General features: G+C 34.8%; 1 protein-coding gene across 4 annotated transcripts in view; it reads right to left on the minus strand.

Moving 5' to 3' along the window:
• Positions 1-804: 804 nt before the first annotated feature.
• GPBP1 (GC-rich promoter binding protein 1) overlaps positions 805-22,068 on the minus strand; it is an 81,004-nt gene continuing 59,740 nt past the window's right edge. For 2 of the 4 annotated variants that reach the window (XM_006891527.1, XM_006891528.1), the window contains 7 exons: positions 20,388-20,454; positions 15,704-15,888; positions 14,998-15,138; positions 12,442-12,609; positions 10,768-10,955; positions 4,266-4,368; positions 805-1,289 (listed from right to left, as the gene is read on the minus strand). In XM_006891527.1, coding sequence (XP_006891589.1) covers positions 1,131-1,289; positions 4,266-4,368; positions 10,768-10,955; positions 12,442-12,609; positions 14,998-15,138; positions 15,704-15,888; positions 20,388-20,454 — 1,011 coding nt within the window. In that variant the 3' untranslated portion in view covers positions 805-1,130. Of the gene's footprint in view, positions 1,290-4,265; positions 4,369-10,767; positions 10,956-12,441; positions 12,610-14,997; positions 15,139-15,703; positions 15,889-19,333; positions 19,394-20,387; positions 20,455-22,068 lie in introns of all 4 variants that reach the window. The other 2 variants (XM_006891526.1, XM_006891529.1) reach the window with 2 other exon arrangements.

Genomic DNA, 22,068 nt, shown 5'->3' on the forward strand with positions numbered 1-22,068 from the left:
CAATTAAAATAATAATAAACTTTTAGAATAATCTGATAAAAACCCCATAGTGTGTTGCAAATTATATTTACAATTATGAGATACATAAACAAGATGAGGGCAACGCAAGTCAGGTAGAGATATAAAAATATAAATAAGCAGTCAAATACTTTTCCAGGAAATTATTCTAAAAACTAAAATAAAATGAACATTTAAGAAGTTTATGAAAGCAGCTTAATGTATCCCATACATTATTTTTCTAAAATCATCTTTAAGAAAGTGTACTTGGTTCAATAAATTAGCAAACTGCTGTATCTGGAGACTAATACTTTGAACACTACAAAGAAAGACAATATTCTGAAAATCCAGTTTATTTTCCATGTGTGGACAGATCCAGTCAATGTGATCAGTTTTTCTGCATGTGTAATAATTTATCAAAATAGGTTTTCCCACAAGACTCTTTTCCATCAACTCTGAACATTCTGGTCTGACAACATACTCAAATAAAGCTTTTGAAAACCACCTCTTAAATTTGGAAGAAAATGTGGCAAGTCTTTCCTTTAACATTTACTGCACTATGAATGGCTAAAGAGCAATTTATATTTTAAAAGGTGACTAGTATAACAGTTGAATTCAGGAAATTAATGTTTTAGTGCATTTTGCTCCAGTTTTAGCCAACATGCTACATTGTCCTTGTTGTGGGGCGCACAAAGTGGACTTGAGGAGTTCCATTGTACGTGAAAGATATGACTCTGCAAGCAAAACAGTGTAAGCTGCCTTTTGTTCTTAAGATCTGGACATTTTTAAGACAGAAGCTTTGCAAAACATTACACAATTTTTTATTATTAAATGAGAAAATCTCATTTGTTACATCGTCACATTGCTAGTCAGAGAAATGCTGCAGTGATGAAGAAAAGTCAATGCTGGATCAACCAAAGTCCTCATTTCTACAACATTCATTTACAAAGAAATAATGTTCAACACAGCCCAACACAACATTCTTGGTTTTCTTCATATTGAAGTCCCCCAAAAAAATCATCTTCTAATGGGGTATTTTACTACATAAATTATAGTTCTTCATTTTTACAATTCACCCCAAACAGTATGAGAGATGTGTCACACTAAAATTTCTAAAGCTGTTAGGAAATTCTTCACACATCATCATCATCTGATGTGTCACTGCTACTTGTCTCTGTGTCATCATTCTCAATAGTGGGTTTGAAAGTGCTGTTTTTCCAGGGTCCAAACTTGAAGTCACAGATCAGGCCATTTTTCAAAATACCATTTTTTCTCAGACCATTCTTCTGTAACTGAAATGTCAGAATGAAATAAAAAACAGGTAAAAGTGAGATACAAATTAAGAATATTCTACATGAATACAACTGAGTAAGGAGTCCTTAAGAATCATTCTTTTGACAGGTCTACATTTACCATCTCTAATGGAGATATTTAAGGCAAGCAGGTCTACCTGGGTGTGAACCATAACTCCGTCACTTATTAAAGTATGAACATTTCTGAATATTCAATCCCTTATGATGTGAAGTTTTATAAATAAAATTCAAAATGCTAAACATGAAGTAATGGATAAACTATTTTAATTAAAATAAATTTTATCATTAAGTAAATTAATTAAATATCAACAATTAAAATTCTTTAAAAGTTCATATAAATTATAATGAAAGTATTTTTATTCTAACCACAATACACATTAAACTCTACAGAATATGCACAATGAGAAATACAAAGTATTATAACAAAAACAGTCATCTCATTAGCCATAGAGCTTAAAGTGCTAGGAAAAAAAAATTAAGCCTTCTAGCTCCGAAAAGAAGTCAAAATTAAAGGGTTAGTGTAGCAATAATAAGGAATTCTGGTGGCACAACAATTACAATATTCTGTCACAAACCAAAAGGTAGGATGGTCTAGCACACCAGAAGAAAATCAGGGGTATAAAGATTTCAGCCTACAAAACCCTACTGGCCAGTTTTACTCTATCATACAAAAATATTATTGATCAAAACCAGCTCAGCAGCACATAATGAAAACAAGGAGTAATAAGTAACAACTTGGTAAAAGGACAGTTAGTATCGAGGGGGGAGGACAGAGTAACAGTCTCATATGATAAATGCTATAAAGCCACTACACACACACACACACACACACACACACACACACACACACGAGAACATACATGTGCTTTATATAAACTCTGGACTTTCCAGTTTCATGGAAAATGTGAGACTAGTAATTCTCACAGAAATGTCTAAATGCACTCCTAAATCTTGCTATTTAATAAAGCAGTATTTAGAACTGTCTTAATATCTCATATAGTCTTCAATGAAGATTATTAACAATTTGAACAAAGTCTAAACCTGAAGAACAAGCCAATTCCATCATGACCTAACGATGTTGTTATTATTATTATTGTTGATGTTGTTTTTGTTGTGTAAGTGCTGGCTCCAATTCACAGCAACCCTGGCAATGCCTGATATGCCATCTTTTACTATTGTGCCCTTTTATTCCATCATATGCTCCAGCAGCCAGCAAAAACAGCGTAACTTCATTCATACTCTTTTGTTTATTCCTTGTACCAAGAACATCACCCCCAACTTACCTATTCAAGGTCAATTCAAACCTACATCTCAATAAATCTTCACCAGATTACAGCAAATACAATTAATATCTAAAATTTAAACTACATGAGAGATTCTTTCCCTTCTTGTACTCTAGAACCACTCTGGGATAACAGACAAAAAAACATTTTTTAGATTTATAAGACCACTCTCATCTTCAACATTTCCAGAACTGTTGACAAAATGCTTTCCATCAGAATCTATCTCCTCCAATTAAATGGTTACATTTAGAAATTTGTATTTCTCTTCTCTTAACAACTGTAATAGAAATTGTTTTATAAGCAGCATTGTCCCCTAATGATTTTTCAGACATATAAAAGTCAAATAATCTGTCAAACGATGCCTTTCTCTTGAGTTCAAAAACATGAACATTGTTATACCATACAATGATCTTCAATCCACAGTATGTGTAAAATGGTCATTGCATCAGTTAACTAGTTTACGATCAATAAATTTATTCATCAATCTGAAAGCTACTTATCAAGAGAAAAATCCTCCAGCACTAACTGAATTTTTCCTGATGCCCTTCTTTAGAGTCAAAAGAAAAATGAGTCTCAAGAATGAACTAAGCCTAGTTCCAGATTAATGTATACGATATAGATCCTTTATAAAACATTCTACACAAACATCCACAGGAAAAGAAACATTAAGTGGTTGCGAAGAGGCAGAGTTAGGGATTTAAGGACTGAATTTAAAGGTTAATGAAGGAACTTCAGAATCATGTAACTATCCTTTACATTGGTTAACTACACAATTATCCAAGGAGCTCTGGTAGTTAAGTCCTAAGGAGTTGTGCTGCAAACCCAAAGGCATGAGCATCTTTGGTGAGAGATGGGCAATCATCTCTCATGCAACTAGTTTAAAGGCTCTGAAAACCACATGGAGGGTCAATACCACATGAAAACAACATATATATGCATTTATCAGAAAACACGTTAAATGGTATGTTTCTAAAATGTCAATTTTATGACCCCCTCAAAACACCATTATCCACTGACAGGTTTGAAATTACAGAATATACTTTAAGCATTTTTGACATTTAAGAAACAACAACAACAAACCACCTTAATATGACCAAGTCTTTTATATTATGAAGTTAGTATATAATCAATTGCCTTAAACTCTAATCCAAACACTTAAAAAGTACTGTGAAAAAAATCACAACATTAATTCTGACATCTCTATGTAAAAATCAGTTCAATCATGACTAGAATTACAAAAAAATTAATTCTATATGGCCAGAAGTACAAAATTCCTGTAATGCATTTGAAGATAACATCCAATCTTCCTAATAGACATTTTTTAAAACTCTTGCAGAAAAAATTAACAGGGACATAAAACATGCTGTTGGAGAATATAAAACATTCTTGTTAGAGATTAAGCTATCCAGAAAACTGGTCATACTTGCCCTCTTTGTCTCCAAAAAAAACCTAAAACAAAATGCTGTATAAAGTATGAGGAAAACTTACAGTACAGGTTTAAAGAAGTCACCAGTGCAGGAAACAAAGGCAATTCTAACTATATGTTGTGTGCTATTAAATTCCTAAATAAAACTGCAAAATCCTTTTTTAAGTAAAAAAAAAATATTATTATGTTGTTGTGTTAAGGAAAAGGTAATTTAAAAGAAAACTTAGACAAGTCGAGTTTTATTACCTGTTCACTAATAACTTGGAATTCTCTCATTTCATCCTCAGTTAAAGGAGCACATGTTTCATCATTTTCACTATCTTCCTGCCAGCCCATTTCCTTTAACAACCTAAAATAGAAAAAATAAGTAAAATGAATTGACTGCTTCATGCAGGAGGTAATTTAGTTTATATTATGTACTAAAAGCTATGATCCATTATCAAGTGCCCAAGATACAATTTTCTTAAAATTATTCAAGTCCAATTACCAATCCCTGCTAGTAAAAATAAAAACTACTTAACTGCTTCATTTTTGGTATTGAAGACACTAAGACAGAAAACTTCTACTTGAAAACATCTTTGTAATAAAAACCTGCTAAATTAGTTCTACTAAACAGCAATACTTCTCATATTCAATACTCTCAGTCTACTATGTTTGTGTTCAATTAATTAGGCTTTCAGGTTTGAAAAGGCTACGTAAGTTTTACCATCTTATATTCTGCTGCTGCTGTTGTTAGGTGTCACAGAGTACGACTGATAGGGTCACTATCAGTCGTACTTGATGAGCTGAACCTTGTTTAGAACTGAACCTTGTTCTATTCTATGCCATCCTCATAACCATTGCTGCAGTCACTGTGTGAATTCACCTAGTCTTTGAAGCTCTACTACTTATCTGCCCTTAGCCAGGGAACAGCCTCTACTAGCAACATGCCCAAAGTATGTGAGACAAAGCTTATTATCTTTGCCTCCAACGAGCATTCTGGTCACATCTTCTCCAAGCATCGCTGTTTGTTCTTTTGCAGTCCGTGGGATATTCAGTACTTTTCTTTTTTAATACCAAAGCTGAAAAGAAGATGCACAGCAAGTGATCGGAAAGGATGAATCAGGTACCTATTTAAGTCTTCAAATGGATATCATTGCTCCTCTATAATTTGGAAGGTCCGTGACAGCAGTTTTTTCCAGTATAATACACCTTCTGATTTCCTGATTGCTGTACCAAGGATGCTGATTGTGGATCCAAGCCAAGATAAAGTTGCTAACAGCCTATCAGTCCAGTGCTATTTCCATTTTCTTGATATTAGGATGCAATTCTACACTGAATGCTGCCGTATTTGATCTTCTAGAGTAGATTAAAGCCCACCTCATTTTCATTAAGGTTGTGTCCTAGTCACACCGAAGGTTACTGATCAATCTGCCTTCAATCCTGATGCCACATTCTATTAAACACTTCTTATGCACACCCCAGCCATTAGCTCCACATAGTTCAATTTGAAAGGAGCATTATGTTCTACTATAATTAAAAGATAATTTTTTATAATGCCTTCCCACAAGGTCTATAAATACATTAATAAATAAAAGTGGCATCCACTTCCAAAATGGCTTGCCTCTGGAAACTCTATGTATGAACAGTGCTCAGGCTGTTTGTTCATAGGGTCGCTATGAGTCGTCTACGACTCGACGGCATTAAACAACAACTATTTTCTTACCTATTAAAAAAAAATTATTTCCATGTTATGCAAACAGAGCTAAAAAGACACATTAAAAGGAAACCAAATCCTGTTTAGAGAGCAGAAAATGGACAGGGCACAGGGCTTTAAGTATCTTTCTGAAAGGGACTAAGAATAGAACAGCCCCTCACCACTCCAAAGAAGAAAGTAAAGAAAGCGTTTGTAGCCCAGCCCCATGGTGCCTCGAGACCCACACCAGCATCAAGAGATTAATTTATACGTTGCCGACTCATAGACTTTATTCACAGTTGTGGTACCAAGAATAGGTTTTACTAGAGAAGTAAGAGCTGCAAAGTAGGCAAGACAAAGAATATCAACCAATACAAATCCAGGTTTTAGCCCAACAGTCCCAAGGCACAATCCCACAATTAGTCCAGGCTCTGGTTTCAGTTCAGCAGTCAAATCCAAATCATCCAGCAGTCAGCCTGAGAGGAATTGTTAAGTCAGCTTTTCCTTCAATTATCCGGCAAGAACAGCAACAACCTTTAATTGTAGCCTTTATCTCAAGCCTTCTGTTTACACCTTGCCAGTCTCTCCACTACCATTTCAAGTGTCTCACACTTACTTGGATCTTACCCCAGTCTTATCCTAATCTCACAACTGCTGATGATTTTCAAGACCATGCATCTGCAGTTAAGGTAACTGGAGAACTGACAGGCTTAACATGATGCCTAGATAAAGTCAACTTTAGGTTAATACTGTAGGAACCAATCTCTTTTTATCTGGTGAAACTAGAACACAACAGCCATACTGTTACATTCATTCAATGAATTAAAAGTTTCTGCTTCTTGTACATACTACATAAGGATCTGAGAGGGCTCTTGCTTCCAAAGTCACTTATCTATTATCTGATTTGATTCTGTGTGAGCACCCGCTTAGGCATATCTGTTATGCTCATTACAACTATGTATTTTTCACTCGGCCTTGCCATATATTAAGTAGTTGTAACTTTCCTGCCTTCTCTAAATAGCCTCACAGAGTATCAGGCTTGAGCAAAACATGACTCTACTTATTAACAGAAAGGTGTGTGTGTGTGTGGTGGTGGTGGTGGGGGTCTGGTGATAAAAGCTGTGGATTACATCCTGGGGGTGGGGTGATGGGCTGTGGATTTCTAACCACTAGATCTGGCAACATCATAACTGGTAAGACTAAAACTGTCAACTATTTCACTTTATTTTCCTAATGAGTACGTCTTCAATCTTACTGCAGGTACGAAGGATGTTGACTGAAGACATATTGCACTAGGACAGTATGCAGTAAGGGATTTCTCCAAATTACTGAGGAGCAATGATATAAATTTGAAGACTAAGGTGCACCTGTCACAGAGTCCAAGTTTTCCAACTACTGAATCCTCTTCTCTGTTGCCAGCTTTTGCATTCCAGTCACCCATTACTATCAATGCACCTTGATTGAATGTTTGATCAATCTGACTAGCAAAGTTGATAAAAATCTTCTATTTCCTCTTCCTTGGCTCTGGTTGTTGGTGCACATATCTGAATGACAGAGATGTTCACTGGCCTTCCTTGTATGCATACAGATATTATCCTGTCACTCACAATACTGTACTTCAAACTGGATCTAGCAATGGCTTTCTTAACTATGAAAGCAACTCCATTTTTCCTCACCTTTTCATCTCCAGAGTTAATATATCATATGATCATCTGCTTCAAAATGACCCATGCCAGTCCATCTCGTCTCACCAATACCAAGTATGTCAATATTTATGCATTCCATTTCTTCCTTAACAATATCTAATTTTCCTACATTCATGGTTCTCACATTCCATGTCCCAAAATCAAAAGGGCTGAACTCGATCAGCATCTCTTAAGCTCAAGGAACTGAACAACAAATTCAAACCTCGAGTTGCTACAATCAAGGATGCTTGAGGAAGAATACTAAATGATTCGGGAAGCATTAAAAGAAGATGGAAATACATAGAGTAATGTATCAAAAGGAATTGGCAGACACAGAAGAATTTCATGAAACAACATATGAGCAAGAGCCTATGGTGATGAAGGAAGACGTTCAAGCTACTTTGAAGGAAATAGCAAACAATAAGGCCCCAGGAATAGAAGGTATACCAATTGACATATTTCAGCCAACAGATGCTGCCCTGGATGTGCTCACCAAGTTGTGCCAAGAAATCTGGAGAACAACCACTTGGCCAATTGACTGGAAGAGATCTATATTTGTTCCCATCCCAAAGAAGGGTGACCCAACACAGTGTGGACAGTACAGAACAATCGCATTAATTTCACATGCAAGCAAGATTCTACTGAAGATTATCCAAAAACGACTGGAACAGCACATCAGCAGAGAAGTCCAGGCTGGGTTTAGAAGGGGTCGTGGTACTAGGGATTGTAGCTAATGTTAGATGGATCTTGGCTGAAAGCAGGGAATACCAGAGGAATGTATATCTGTGTTTCATTGACTATGCAAAGGTGTTTGACTGTGTGGATCATAACAAACTGTGACTGACTCTCAGAAGAATGGGAATCCCAGAACACTTGATCGTGGCTTAATGAGAAACCTATACTTGGACCAAGAGGCAGTCGTCAGAACAGAGTAAAGAAACCCTGCATGGATCAAAATTGGAAAGGGCGTACGCCAGGGACACGCCTATCTCCAAACCTTTTCAACCTATATGCCCAACAGATTATCCGGGAGGCTGGGCTCTATGAGGAGGAATGTGGGGTCAATATTGGTGGACAATCTTATCAGCAATCTGCATTATGCAGATGACACAACCCTACTTGCTGAAACTGAGGAGGACCTGAAGCTTGCTCCAATATGGACTGAGGCTCAATGTCAAGAAGACAAAGATTCTCACCACTGGGCCAATTGGTAGCATCAGGATGGATGGTGAAGAGATTGAGATTGTTCACAGCTTTAGTTTCCTTGGCTCCACAGTCAACACTCTCGGCACCAGTAGCCAGGAAATTAAAAGACGTATTGCGATGGGAAAGTCTACTGTTAGGGACCTCTCTAAAGTACTGAAGAGCAATGGTGTCTCTCTGGAGACTAAGGTGCGTCTGATACAGGCCATGGTCTTTGCAATCACTTGTTATGCATCAGAGGGTTGGACAATGACTAAGGAGGATAGAAGGAGAATTGATGTCTTTGAGCTGTGGTGCTGGAAAAGAGTATTGAGGGGACCACGGACTGCCAGGAAAACAAAAAGATTCATCCTGGAAAAGGTCAAACAAGGCGGTTCCTTGGAGGCAAGGATTCTGGGGTTCCATGTAACATATTATGGACATGTTGTAAGGAGGGACCTGTCCTTGGAGATGGACATCATGCTTGGTAGGGTGGAGGGACAGCACAGGAGGGGCAGGTCCTCTTAGGTGAACTGATTTAGTGACTGGGGCAATTGAAATGGGTGTATCGGGGATGGTGCGATTGGCACAGGACAGAGCAGTGTTTAGGGATGTTGTACACAGGGTCACTATGAGTCGCAAGCGACTCAACGCCACATAAGAATAACAACAACAAGAAGGTGCACCTGATTCAGGCCTGTGCCTTTCATATCACTTGCAATGAATCTAAGAGCTGGACAATGAATAAGGATGAAAGAAGAACTGATGCCTCTGGGCTATGGTGCTGGAGAAGAGCAAAGAATATTCCACATATAGCCAAAAGAAAAAACAAGTATGTCTTGGAAAAATGAAGGCAGAGTGCTCCTTGGAGACAAAGATGACAAAGCTTCATCGCACACACTTTAGGCATGTTGCTGAGAGAGAGACTAGTCCTTAGAGAAGGTTATTATGCTTGTGAGGTAAAGTTTGGAGAAAGAGAGGAAGATCCTCAACCAAATGGATCAACTACTGCAGCATTGGGATAGAGTATGTCAAAGATTTTAAGAATGGCACAAGATAGGACAGGGTTCAGATCTGTTGTTCACAGAGTCACTATGAATCATACTCAACTCAATGGCACTTACTAACAGCACGGAGTTCTGGTGGCTTAGCAGTAAAGAACTGTGCTGTCAACACAAAGATAAAAGATACATGGTTCAAATTCACCAGCTGGTCTATGAGAAAAAGATGGGGACTCAGCTCCTAAGTGATTTACTGCCTCTGAAAACACTGGAGTGTCAGTTCTGAGTCAGTTCCAATGCTGGTAAACAAAATAGGCCCTAAAGAGTTCAAATGGTTCAGTATCAGTTAAAACCTTTACTCCAGCTCTTTACTCTTTTCTGATCTTTTTAGGATTTGTAACATAGACATAAACCTATCTCTTCACACTATAGGAATTTACAGTAATTAAAATTTTTTAAAGCCACTCACCACTTATCTAAGGGAGTCTGTGTGCTGCCCTGATACAAAACAGACTGACAGAGTAGAAAAAAAAACCCTAACTTACATACTTTACTTACTGAAAAATCAGCTAGTGAAAATTTTACGACTCCTAACAATCAAACCTGACTAAGCATGTGTCAGCCTGGAAGTTGACAGCACTTCATTCAGATACTAAGTATGTACTATATACATATTACAACTCAAAAAGGCCAAACAGCCTATTATATGATTTCATTCATATGAAACATCCAGAAAAGGCAAATGTAGAGAGATTTAAGGTAGTGATTATATATGGCAAAGAGGATAAACAGGTAATGACTGCCAATATCATTGGTGCAACGTTTCACAGTAATGTTCTGAAACTGTGCGAAGAAAAATAAATTAATTACTAAATAAGCAAATAAAATGAAAGCTGTGGTGTGGAGTTGTACAACTGTGACGGTATTAAAAACATTAACACATACTCAGGTATATGTTACTCTTGGTCTTTTATTAAAGATGTTCCAGAATTGGAGCCATTATGAGTTAAGTAGCACAAACACCCCCCCCAAAAAACAACGAAACCCCAAAAACAAACTCACCTTGACAGAAATGCTTAATATGAGTGAAGTTTGAAATATGGAAGTTATGGCTAAGTTTTGAAAATTAACTACACAACATAAAACAGAGAAAGATAAAATCTTGAGTGTAGAAAGTAACGAGCACAAAAGTAAAAACTACTAACCTGTGTTCTGCTTCAAGTGAACTTGAAAGCACATCGGTTTGTGGAAAAGTTGAAGACCGAATGATCTGTTGAGAAAGCACTGAGGCATTGCCATTCTCTTGTGGAATCTCACTTTCATCAAAGTTTCGATTTATATCCCTCTCTTGATGACTACTATTGCTGTTGTGCAAATTAAACGAATCTTCCTCCTTAGTTTTAAGTCCATAAAAAAAGAAAAAAAGATTAGTTCCAAAGAATACACCTAAACCTTTTTTGGGGGGGGTTATCTCATCATCAAACATTACACATTTTGACAACAATCACAGCACCTTCAATAGTCTTGGCCACTTAAATAAACAAGTTACCGCACACTTTTAAATTGAGACGGTGCTTAGAAACACATTTTTTCCCCCGTCATTTGTGGCAACGTGTTAAGAGACCACTAGCTGAACCTGGGGTGCTTCTCTGGGTCACCCAAAAAACAAACCCAAAGCTCTGACGATGCTCAGGATAATCAGGACTTAAGAAAAAAGTGTATACATAGAAATGAAGGGGGTGGGATGCACACCCATGTTTATTGCAGCTTTGTTCACAATAGCAAGGAGTTGTAAACAACCTAAGTGCCCATCAACAAACGAATGGCTAGAGAAGCTGTGGTATATTCGCACAACGGAATACTATGCTGCATTAAAAAACAAGGAACTCATGCAATATTATTCAAAATGGTTGACTCTGGAGAACATTATGCTGAGTGAAATATCCCAGTCACAAAAGGACAAATATTACATGATGCCACTGTTGTAGAATGGGACTGTCCTTGGGGTTGGGGAGAGACTGAGTAAGATGGGTTCAATAATGTATACTGCACTGAACCAGAGGAGGGAGAGAACCGTTTAAAAGAGAGATGTAACTGGGTATTTCTGTCATCACAGGACACTAGAGCGAGGGCTGCATGGTGGAGGGGACCTGGGGGAGGGTTTGTAAAACAATGAAAGAATCTTTTCTTTTACTTTTCCATAATTTTTGGACTCATGTACTTATAACTTGTTAGTCAAATTTGTGTCTTCTAGGTTGCAACACCCCCATGATACATCTTGAAGGATATGTACATGTACAGCCAAGCACAATCAATAAGAGTGCATCTGAATTCCAAAATCAATCTCCATAATAGTCAATGTGTTTCCTACTGCCAAAGGGGCCCTTTAGAGTAGTGAGAGAAGATCTTCACCCTGAAACCCACAGCGTCCCTTTTCAGCAGGAAGTAGCTAAGAGAATACGCCGTCCCCTTTTCCTTATGACTCAGGGTGAAGTCTCTCTCAGGGAGGAGTGACAGGGAATGGCAAAGGACACACTGACAAAGAAGATTAATCAGAACTGGCTTTGACAAGCACTATGGCATTTGGACAAGAACAAACTGGGAGGAGGGTAGAGAGAATAGTGCAACAATGAATGAGTGGAAGCCCAAAATCTCTATAAATGTTTATGAAAATTAATAAAATATAATTAAAAAAAAAAAAAGAAATGAAGGGGGTGGGGAGAGATCTGTATTTAAAAAAGAAGTCACTATTTATGGAATTGAAACTATCTTTAGGAGATTTTTATTTAATCAAAATTCCAAAATAACATTTGACTAGATACTTTAATGGTATTTTAAATACTTCATTTCAGACCAAGAGCTACCATAAATTCAATTACCTTCTCTGAGCCAGCATGACTTTCATCTTCATGTTCCTCTTCTACTCTGTCCCTTTTCAATGCTTTCAAAAATTCACTCTTTTTGTCGGTACGCATTCGTGTCAGTTTGGTTAAACGAGGTTGCTGATTAAGTTTGTCAACAGGTGAAGAGGAATTTGAACGATTACACTAAGAGGAGATTTAGAAATTATACTTAACTAGACAGCCAGGGTACATATGCATCGTTCACAATTACAATTTTTTTAATTTTATGTTTACACACACAGAAAATTCATTTTAATGTCTATTTCAAAATCTAGTATCTCTCTCTCCCAATAAAGGTTAGTTTGCCTTTGTTTTCTTTACCACTGAGTAAGTATTGCTAAACTAAAGAATTTTCTTAGACACTTCATTTAATACTTTATACCAACAATCCAGAAGCAATAAAAATCAGATACTACTATGATTTTTGATACCTGAATGCTAAACAGTGTCAAATAATCCATTTTATTATTTCTATAAATACAAAGGGTTTATAGTGTAAGATTTCACCAGTAAAAAATTCTGAGGAACCAACAGCTAGAGAGAGGAGAATTAAATCCTTCTGTTTTTGTTTTGGTTCTTTATAGCATTTTTTTTAAGAGTGGGATACAATAGAAAAGAGAATGTTAGAATCTTTGTCACAGGTAGTTTTAACTATGGAAAAAGACCATAACTGCCCTAATTACTGGTATTACCTTATGTCTGCGCACTAAACTAGGCAAAATTAAATCAACTGAGAATATGTGGCTACAGAAAGCCTCTTCCTTTACAATTCTAAAATTCTAAGCTATAAATAATCTACAGAAATAAGATTAACTGGACCAGTAAACTAAAAGACTGCTAACTTATCATTAAATCTATGCACATCAAAGCCTACAGTAAAAGTACTCAAGATCATCTCTTCATTAAATAGGCTGGATCATAAAATAGTGTTTATTAAATACCTATGAGTGTTATGCGCTTTTAGTAATCATGTAAAAGACCGAATGCTCAACAACTTTTATCAAAGTTGAAGTTGTCCCATAAATAAACCGACAGAGAAGCACTGACATATTCACACAATGGAATACTACGCAGCATGGAAAAAAGAACTCATGAAATATTATGCAAAATGGGTGACCCTAGAGGATATTATGCTGAGTCAAGTTATCTCAGTCACCAAAGGACAAATATTGTATGGGCCACTGCTGTAAAATGGAACTGATATTAGTGTTGAGGGAAGACAGAGGAGGAGGGGTTGAATGATGTATACTGCATTAAAACATATGAGGTAGAGAACCATTTAAAAGGGACATATGAATGGGTATTCTTGTCATTACAGAAGTCCAGAGTGAAGGCTGCATAGTAGAGTGGACTTGGGGGGAGCGACTGCATAACAATGAAAGAGTTTTTCTTTTTCTTTTCAAGAAGAGTGGATTGGGGGGATAGGGTGGGTGGGGAGAAAAGTACACCAATAAATGACTGGAAACCCTAAGTCTCTAAAAACTTGCATTAAAATTAATTTTTTAAAAAAAAGTTGAAGTTGTAGGAGACACGAAAACCAGATTATGGAAATGAAACATCCTGATGGAATGAGAACATTGTGAAAAATGCAACCAGTGTCACTAAAAAATACCTATACTGACTTTTCTGTGCAAAACTTTTACCATAATGATGATTCAGGTGTGTGTTTGATATTTTTTACAAAATAGTTTATGACGGTTATGAAGTCTCAAACTATTGTCCAGAGTTATTTCAGATATAACAATATAGTCACAAATGTCCTGAACTCAAGTCTGGTCAATGAATTACCATATACTTAGTCATTATCATTATAATATGCACTCTTACTGATACATTTAGATTAGTTGTTATACACTTCGAAGTCAGACTGACTCACTGACCCTTCACTGAATTTTTTTTTCATCTCTCTTGGGGAAGAAGCACACGGTGGATTCAAACCACATGCTTTTGGGTTGCCAGTACAATTCCTTATCCATTAGGCTATCTTAGCTCCATTTTACATCAGTATAATAAAATATGAACCTTTTCCTCTTCGTTCTCCGTTAACACTAATACATTTTTTCTATCACCTTTAAAATAAGAGGATCAGGTAATACAAAATCATAAAATAGAAAATAATGCTATTTTTTGCACTGCAATCTCGAAGGCACGAGGTTCAAATCTACTAGATGCTCTGCTGGAGAAGGGGCAATGTCCTCCTGTATCAGTCAGGTCTAATATGATGTTACACAACAAAGAGAAAAGGGAAAAAAAATGCTATTTTCATAGCAATTATTTTCTTAACAAATTTCTTTTTAACAAAGATTTGACTAATGAGTATATAGGCATTCACCTACATTGTTTTCCCCACTTTTTTTTTTTTTGAAAAATTAAAAATTGTTCCTACTTGTTCAAAGCCCCAAAATGATTAGTAAACAGAGAGAAGTATAATAGTTTTCTGAAGGAATTAAAATATCTCTCTTCTAGATAACTGTATCTTTATTCAATGTTAATTCAATTACCACTCTCAGGAATAACTGTTAATGGCATTACCTCTTTCACAGAATTTGTTGATGGACTAAAATTCTTTGTAGTCGATTTGAAAGCATTAAAGTTGCCAACACCATATGAAGACTCATGCGAGAAAGATGGTCCACCTTTATTTTCTTTAGTTTGGCTTTTCCATTGTGTAGGCTGAAGAAAAAACACAAAAACATTAATAAGCTATCATAAAGAGATTATAAAAAAAAGAAAAAAACAAGAGCAAGAGAGGAAGAAAGAAAAGCAGTTACATTTAGCCAGAAAAAAACTTTTAAAAAAGATCTTTCTTTAAATCATTCTCATGATTATCTTTCCTCTGTCACTCTTCCTATAAATCAAAGTTTAGTAGATAAAAACAGCCAATTACACTGATATTTATTTTACGATCTATAAATCTAGTTAGGTTTCTTTCACCAGATGTTAAGAAATACCATGTGGGAATTTAAAAGACTTACACTGAACATCAAAGAGAATTACTGAACATTAAGCAACTAGAACTAATAAAAAAATAAAAATTTCACAAAATTAAATTACCATCACTAAAACTAAATATACAACACTTAAAGAGAATGTAAAAATTAGTTCATGAACAAGCAGTCAATTTCTAGAACACAACATCCTATCAATATCCTGACACTTAATTTTTTTTTTTCCTCTCACAAAATAAATTAACTGATACCAACTGAAAATTTCTATTTTCCAGTAATTTAGAACTTACTTTTGTAGGTGGAGCAGCAGGTTTCGGGACTAAGCCTTTATAAACACTTGGACCAGTCCCATTCTTAACTGGCTGTGATGGAAGATTTCCCACTACTGGGAATCCAGATAGCTGTAAGTCTTTTGAATTACCTTTCTTAATGACCAGCATTCTTGGAGCTCTAGGTTTTGGATTCGGAGGATATTCTGCATAAATAAAGCACGAGCAAGAGTTATACATCATTTCGATTTTTTTTTTTTTAGCAAAGAACAATACTACCAAAAGAACAGTATAATCCAAATTTTGGTTATGTTTTAAAAACATCATTTGCCTCCTGTATAAAATGCTGACAAGTAACTTTATTTCTGGGTTGTGGTGTGTGGTTTTTTTATGGGTTTTTTGTGTGGGGTTTTGTTTGTTTTAAGTAAAATCTTAAATCCAACAGAACACAGCACACATTGAACAAGACTTATCAATTAGGTTAGGCAGGGGCCTAAAAATGTTATCTAGACAAAGTAAAGATTAATTAAAGTCTTAACATATTTTTTAAAAATTAACTACAACAACAAAAATCACAAATTACACTAATGGTTTTTTCAATTAGAATATAAAATATATATCTGTTTCTCATTACCATAGTTTGAATAAGTAATTCCATTTTCTTAATTCATCTTCATCCTTAACACCACTTATAAAGTTATCACTTATGAAGTTATCAACTATGTAGTATCTCTATTAGTAAATTTCTAATTAAGTTATGCTTAACAAAAAAGTCTTTTCAAAGTACCAATCTGCTCAAATATATACTGGCCATCTATGATTCTGTGCAAGGTACAGGCCAACTAAGTCTGCCTTTGCTTCTTGGGTTTGTAACTGCAGGTATTTCTCAAGGGTACATCAGTTGCTGAAATTATAAAAAACTATTTCTAGAGTTCAACCTAGAAATAATGATTAATAAGTTTTAACACACCAACCAGATGGAGTAAGACAGTGACTGCAATAATGAACTAAAGAGCAGTACAGAGTATAAGGATGGCTTAGGACAAAGCAGTACACTTTATGCTTTTATACAAGAGGTCACTATGAGTCCTCTTTAATGTGTGAAAGAATGAGGATGTTACTTTGTGAGTTGAGGTCTATCTGATACAAACCAAAGTATTTTAAAATGTTTCATATGCATATGAAAGTTGGGACAATGAAAGATATGATGTTTTTGAAATGTATTAGTGAAGAGTATTGACTTTATCAAGCATTGCCAAAACAACAAACAAATTTGTCTTTGGAAAAGTACCTTCAGAACACTCCTTACAAGCAACAATGCTAAGACTTTGGTTCATATGAGGGTGAGCAAAGTCCTGGAGAAGGACATCATGCAGCTAAGATCTTAGTAAGATAAATTTACACAGTGACTGCAACAGTGGAGCACAGCATAGATTTTAAGGCTTGGGCAGGGCTTTATTTTGCTGTACTTTGAGTCAGAGTCAACAGCAACTGATAACAGTAAATAAGGCAACAGTGTAGATATGTGTAATTTCTAAAATCAGTGTTCGTAACTATTAAATTCTACTACTGGAGAAAATGAAAATTAAACTAGTTGTACTAGGTATTTTTTAAAAAATATCTACTCCTAAACAAAAATACACAAATACAAAAAACATAATGAACAGTTAGGATAAATCTTGTAGCTGATTACCTTCTTTCCATTACCATTACATTCACATCTCTCTTTTTCCCCTCTTTATCATTAAGAGGCAAACTTTAATACATTAAAAAAAATACAGAACCAAATGAAGAATAAATTTTTAATTAAACAAGTTTTAAAAATAATCTGAAGAGAAAACTTACAATTACTAGGAGCCATATCAAACTTAAAGGATCTGTACCACAAAAATTAAATTCCTATCACAATCATTAGTTTTAAGAAAAATAATCGGTGTAAGATAGCATTTACAGTAATGCTATTTGAATTCAACTGGCTTTAAATGCTTTTATTTCATTTCATTTCTGTACATGTTTTGGTTTTTAAATACAACAATTTTTACTTGGTAATTCAAGTCACATAAAAAAAAGAACACGCTTCAAGAGATCTACTTTATAAATATGTAAATGATTTAAAAAGTTAAAACCAAACTAGATGCTCTGATATAATGTGCCAAATATGGGCAAATAGAAAAGTTCATCAATTTATCAATAAAGAGATGGGGAAAAAATGCTGACTAGTAACATTTACTAGTTAAATAAGCTCTTTCATTATTTAAGCTTTAAATATTTTAATCTGTTAAATGGATGACAAAGGAAAATAATCAGTCCAACTTCTGAAAACATAAAAAGTCAATAACCACCAATGAGGACTCAAAATAGATTTTGTTAGTGTGTGTAGGCTGAGTCAATTCCAACTCACATCAATCTTAAAGAACAGAATAGCACTTCCCCATAGGGTTTCCAAGATGATAATCTCGGACTATCACGTCTTTCTTACATGGAGTAGCTGGTCAACTTTGAACTAACCAACATTTCAGTTAGCAGTTGAGCATTTAAGCATTGCATCACCAGGGCTCCTTTTTTCAAACCTTCATATAAACACATAAAACATACATCTTCCTCTCTCTTTCCTCCTTCCCAATTAATCAGTTCATATACCTAAATATTCTAAATACTTGTACAGACACAATGAAGCACTTAACCAAGTAAATTACTAAGAACGGAAAAATCATCTTAAGCACCACAAAGAGGGGCAATCAAGGATAAGATCAAAGCACTACAGTTAAGAGATAGAAATTAGAGAAAGGGATTCACAATAAAGTTAATTTTAAGTAGAATGTGGAATTCAAAATAGGTTAAAAAACATCTTGGGTAGCTTATTCTCCACCCCCACCCCCCACCCCCAAGATACTTTTTAAACTGGAATGCTTCTTAGAAACTTCCAATTTCTCATCTACAAAACTTCTTTTCAAGGACAAACGTTTATTATTCCTTTTATACACACTACATTTTCATTGTTAAATACTGACTTACCTGGAAGGAAGAAGCACTAGAAAAGCTCTATTGAAGTCTTTCCTAAAATTCTCTCAAGTCTTCCTCAGGAACATAAGCTATTTTAAATGTTGTAATGGGCAAAACAGTAATTGTGGACCAAACGGGTAGTGAGATTCAAATAGTGACGTGTGATTCAATGGAAGTTTCATTGTATTAATATGGAAAGTGCTGGGAATTTAACAATTAACCAAGTCACAACCATATTTATTTCTCTAATGCAGATACATGTTTTAGTTTACCTAAGACACAGAAAAGAGTACATCTTCCTTTTAAACATCTTTTCAACTAGTGCTCAAAATCCTTACACCAAGCCTGAAACAGTAGAACCAAAAATCTTTATATTAATACATTTTAGTCTTATTTTCAAAGATGTCTCTGCCTTTAAATAATTTCTATCATTATTAAATCAACCAAGGATCAGTACAAATAATATCTATAGGTAGTTTTATATGACAAACTATCACTGACATTCTTGATTTTTAAAAATTTACTTTCATTCTAATCAAATCTAAATTATTCCTATTTCTTAGAGTTTCTATTTAACATCTTCCAGGTGATTCTATATTCTTATGCAATCAGTTGTTCCCAGAAAAACTGAATAATAAGGAAACATACCTAAGAGAGGAGCTTGGGAGATTTTTTTGGTTGGGTATGTGTGTGTCTGGGCGTGTTGGCCTGGGGAGAGTGGTAGAAATACTAATTTGCAATACAGAAAAAACAATGCCATTCACATGGTTCTAACAAAAGTGTATGATCACTCCCATCCCCCACCCCAGAAAGCCATAAACAAATAGGGAGATCAAAAGAAAACTCCCCAGAGTTATCATTCCATAAATACAACAAAGAACAGCACAGGAAAGTGGCAAAGTTTAAAATAATGCCTTTATTGTTAGAACTAGTGTGCTGTCATAAGCAACAATCTTTTTTTAACAGTTCCTGATATTCAATAGGAAAAAAATAACAAATGGACATGGTACAAGTTAAGTTCCAAAGTGAATACAGCACTTTAAAATTTGGTATATAATAATCTTATTGCTTAGCTTGCAAATATTAATATTTTTAACTTTCCATTATTTTAAACTTCACATGACTCTTAAAAAGCTGTCTATTTTTACTACTTGAGGCAGTTTATTATTCTGTAAAATTAAACTCTCATTCATTTTTAAAGAAAAGGGAGTGACTACCAGAAAAAACTCTAAGCTTTGATAATAAAATCGACAAATTATCTCCAACATAGACTTATCGACATGGCAAATTTATACAAATATTTTTAACAGTATATATAGAAACATTTTCATTAGTTAAAAGACTAATTTCATCAGAAGAATTTTAAAGTTCACCAAGTTTCTGTTTTCCTTAGGTTATCAGGTTAGAAACATGACATAATTTCATTACATTAACTAAATTATTTTTAGAAGAAATTCTTAATTGAGTATACTTAATAGTATTAACATCTGCAAATAAACAATTTAAAGTCAAACTCTTCCTCTACACCTCAAGTATCTTAAAAATACTTCCTTAAAAAGCCCTTTTTGAAGTTCAGTGTATCAAAAATGAAGTTTTTTAAAAAAATAAAGTTTTAATCTAGCTTGCATTTTATAATTTAAAAAGTTAGATCTACAAATATCAACATTTTATCCTCTTCAGAAGTATATCATAAACTACTTACCCCATACACCTGCAGCTAAAGATTTATTCTGATTTGGTTCTCTCTCATACTCAGGATTTAAAGATGGCTAGAAGAAAGACGGAATAAAAGTATTAAAACATGTTTAATGGCTTATGATTTTTTAAATGAAATCCTTTAAATGAAGTCTCAAATTTACACACATTTTAACTACTGAGGAAGCTATTATGACCACGACAGACTCAAACTCTAAAATATTAGTAAAATACTATCTACACACACACTACTCAGGAAAAAGCAGAAGTCTTCAGTATTTCCAACCACCTGATGAAATGTTAACTTGAGTGAATAGTCTTTCAATCAATGTGAAAAGGAATCCTTCCTTAGCACAAGGTCAAAAGAAGTGAACAGGAAAATGAAACTATTCTTTAATTCTTCTGGAGGTTTTTAAACTGTATGCTTGAGCTGACACCCATTTCCAAAGGAAGGCATAAATTTTATTTCAATACACTCAACTTACTTAAAAACACGGAGCTGAGCATTAAATGGATATTATAAAGCTAATATACAGGGATAGATTTTTCTTTCTTCTAAAATGCCAAATTTTTAGTTTTTTATATCATGTGTTTTCCGTAATCTTAGCAGTACAGTTTGGCTTACTTTAAAAAGATACTTTAATACTGAATAAAATTGTTCCTAATATAAATGAAATTTCAATCTCCCACAGAAGTTACTTACAGTGTACCAGCATCACTGTAAAGCACTAAAACTGCATGCATGTATATAAGGTTACCTGACAGAATTAAGAGTTAATAGGATTTTGGTAGGATGTATAAAATGTATAGATTTAATGCCTGGCACAAGCAGTTTGTAATCCACAGGCTGCTAACCTAAAGGAAGTCTGAACCTATCCAAGTGACTATGTGGAAAACAGACCTGGCAATCTTTCTATAAAGATTAGAGCCAAAAAACTTTATGGAGAAGATCTACTCTGTAAAGCCTGGGGTCAATCAAAAATGGCACAACAGCAATTGTTAGCTTGGATTTTACGTGCATTAAAAATGTTTCTATTATTACAAATCATACTCTAGGTCCATACACCTGCACTAGTATTAAATTTGAGACTTTAACATTAACAAACCAGCAACTAGCTTCTACAGAGCATTATGTATCAGGCACAAGTGATTTACTTGTCAAAAATTTGATTTGTGTGAAGGAACAATTTTTCATTTCACCATTCAGATTTGGTTTAACAACATTCACTTCTGTCCCTATGTGTAGTCTTATTTTTCTCCACTTCTCAGTAATTTGGATTCTCATTTTAATTTTTCTATACATCTCTGTCTTCCCTTCCTTTAGCAATACTATGCTGATCAGCCCCATTCTGGATACTGCCTTTGCTTCAACCATCTTACTGGGTATACCTAGTAACCATTTACTAAATTTTCCTACTTTTCTATATCTGGTAACTATACATACAGGAATCAATCTATTTGTGTGGCAACATTTTCATAGTGTTTACAACATAGATCGTTATCTTTCCTTTTCTGACTGACTTATCTCACAAGTTATTTGGGTTTTTTATTTTAAATCTCAGTGTTCTGAGAATGTACTATTACCATCAGCTTAAAGAAAGTTCACTGTATGGTTACTAGGAAATGAAAATAATTGGAAAATTGAAATAGGAAGAGTTAGGACCTAAAAAAAATCTCTTATACTCTTT

This window comes from Elephantulus edwardii, unplaced genomic scaffold, assembly GCF_000299155.1.
Source record: "Elephantulus edwardii isolate Elephantulus edwardi_28Jun2011 unplaced genomic scaffold, EleEdw1.0 scaffold00099, whole genome shotgun sequence".
NCBI classification, from domain to species: Eukaryota; Metazoa; Chordata; class Mammalia; order Macroscelidea; family Macroscelididae; genus Elephantulus; species Elephantulus edwardii.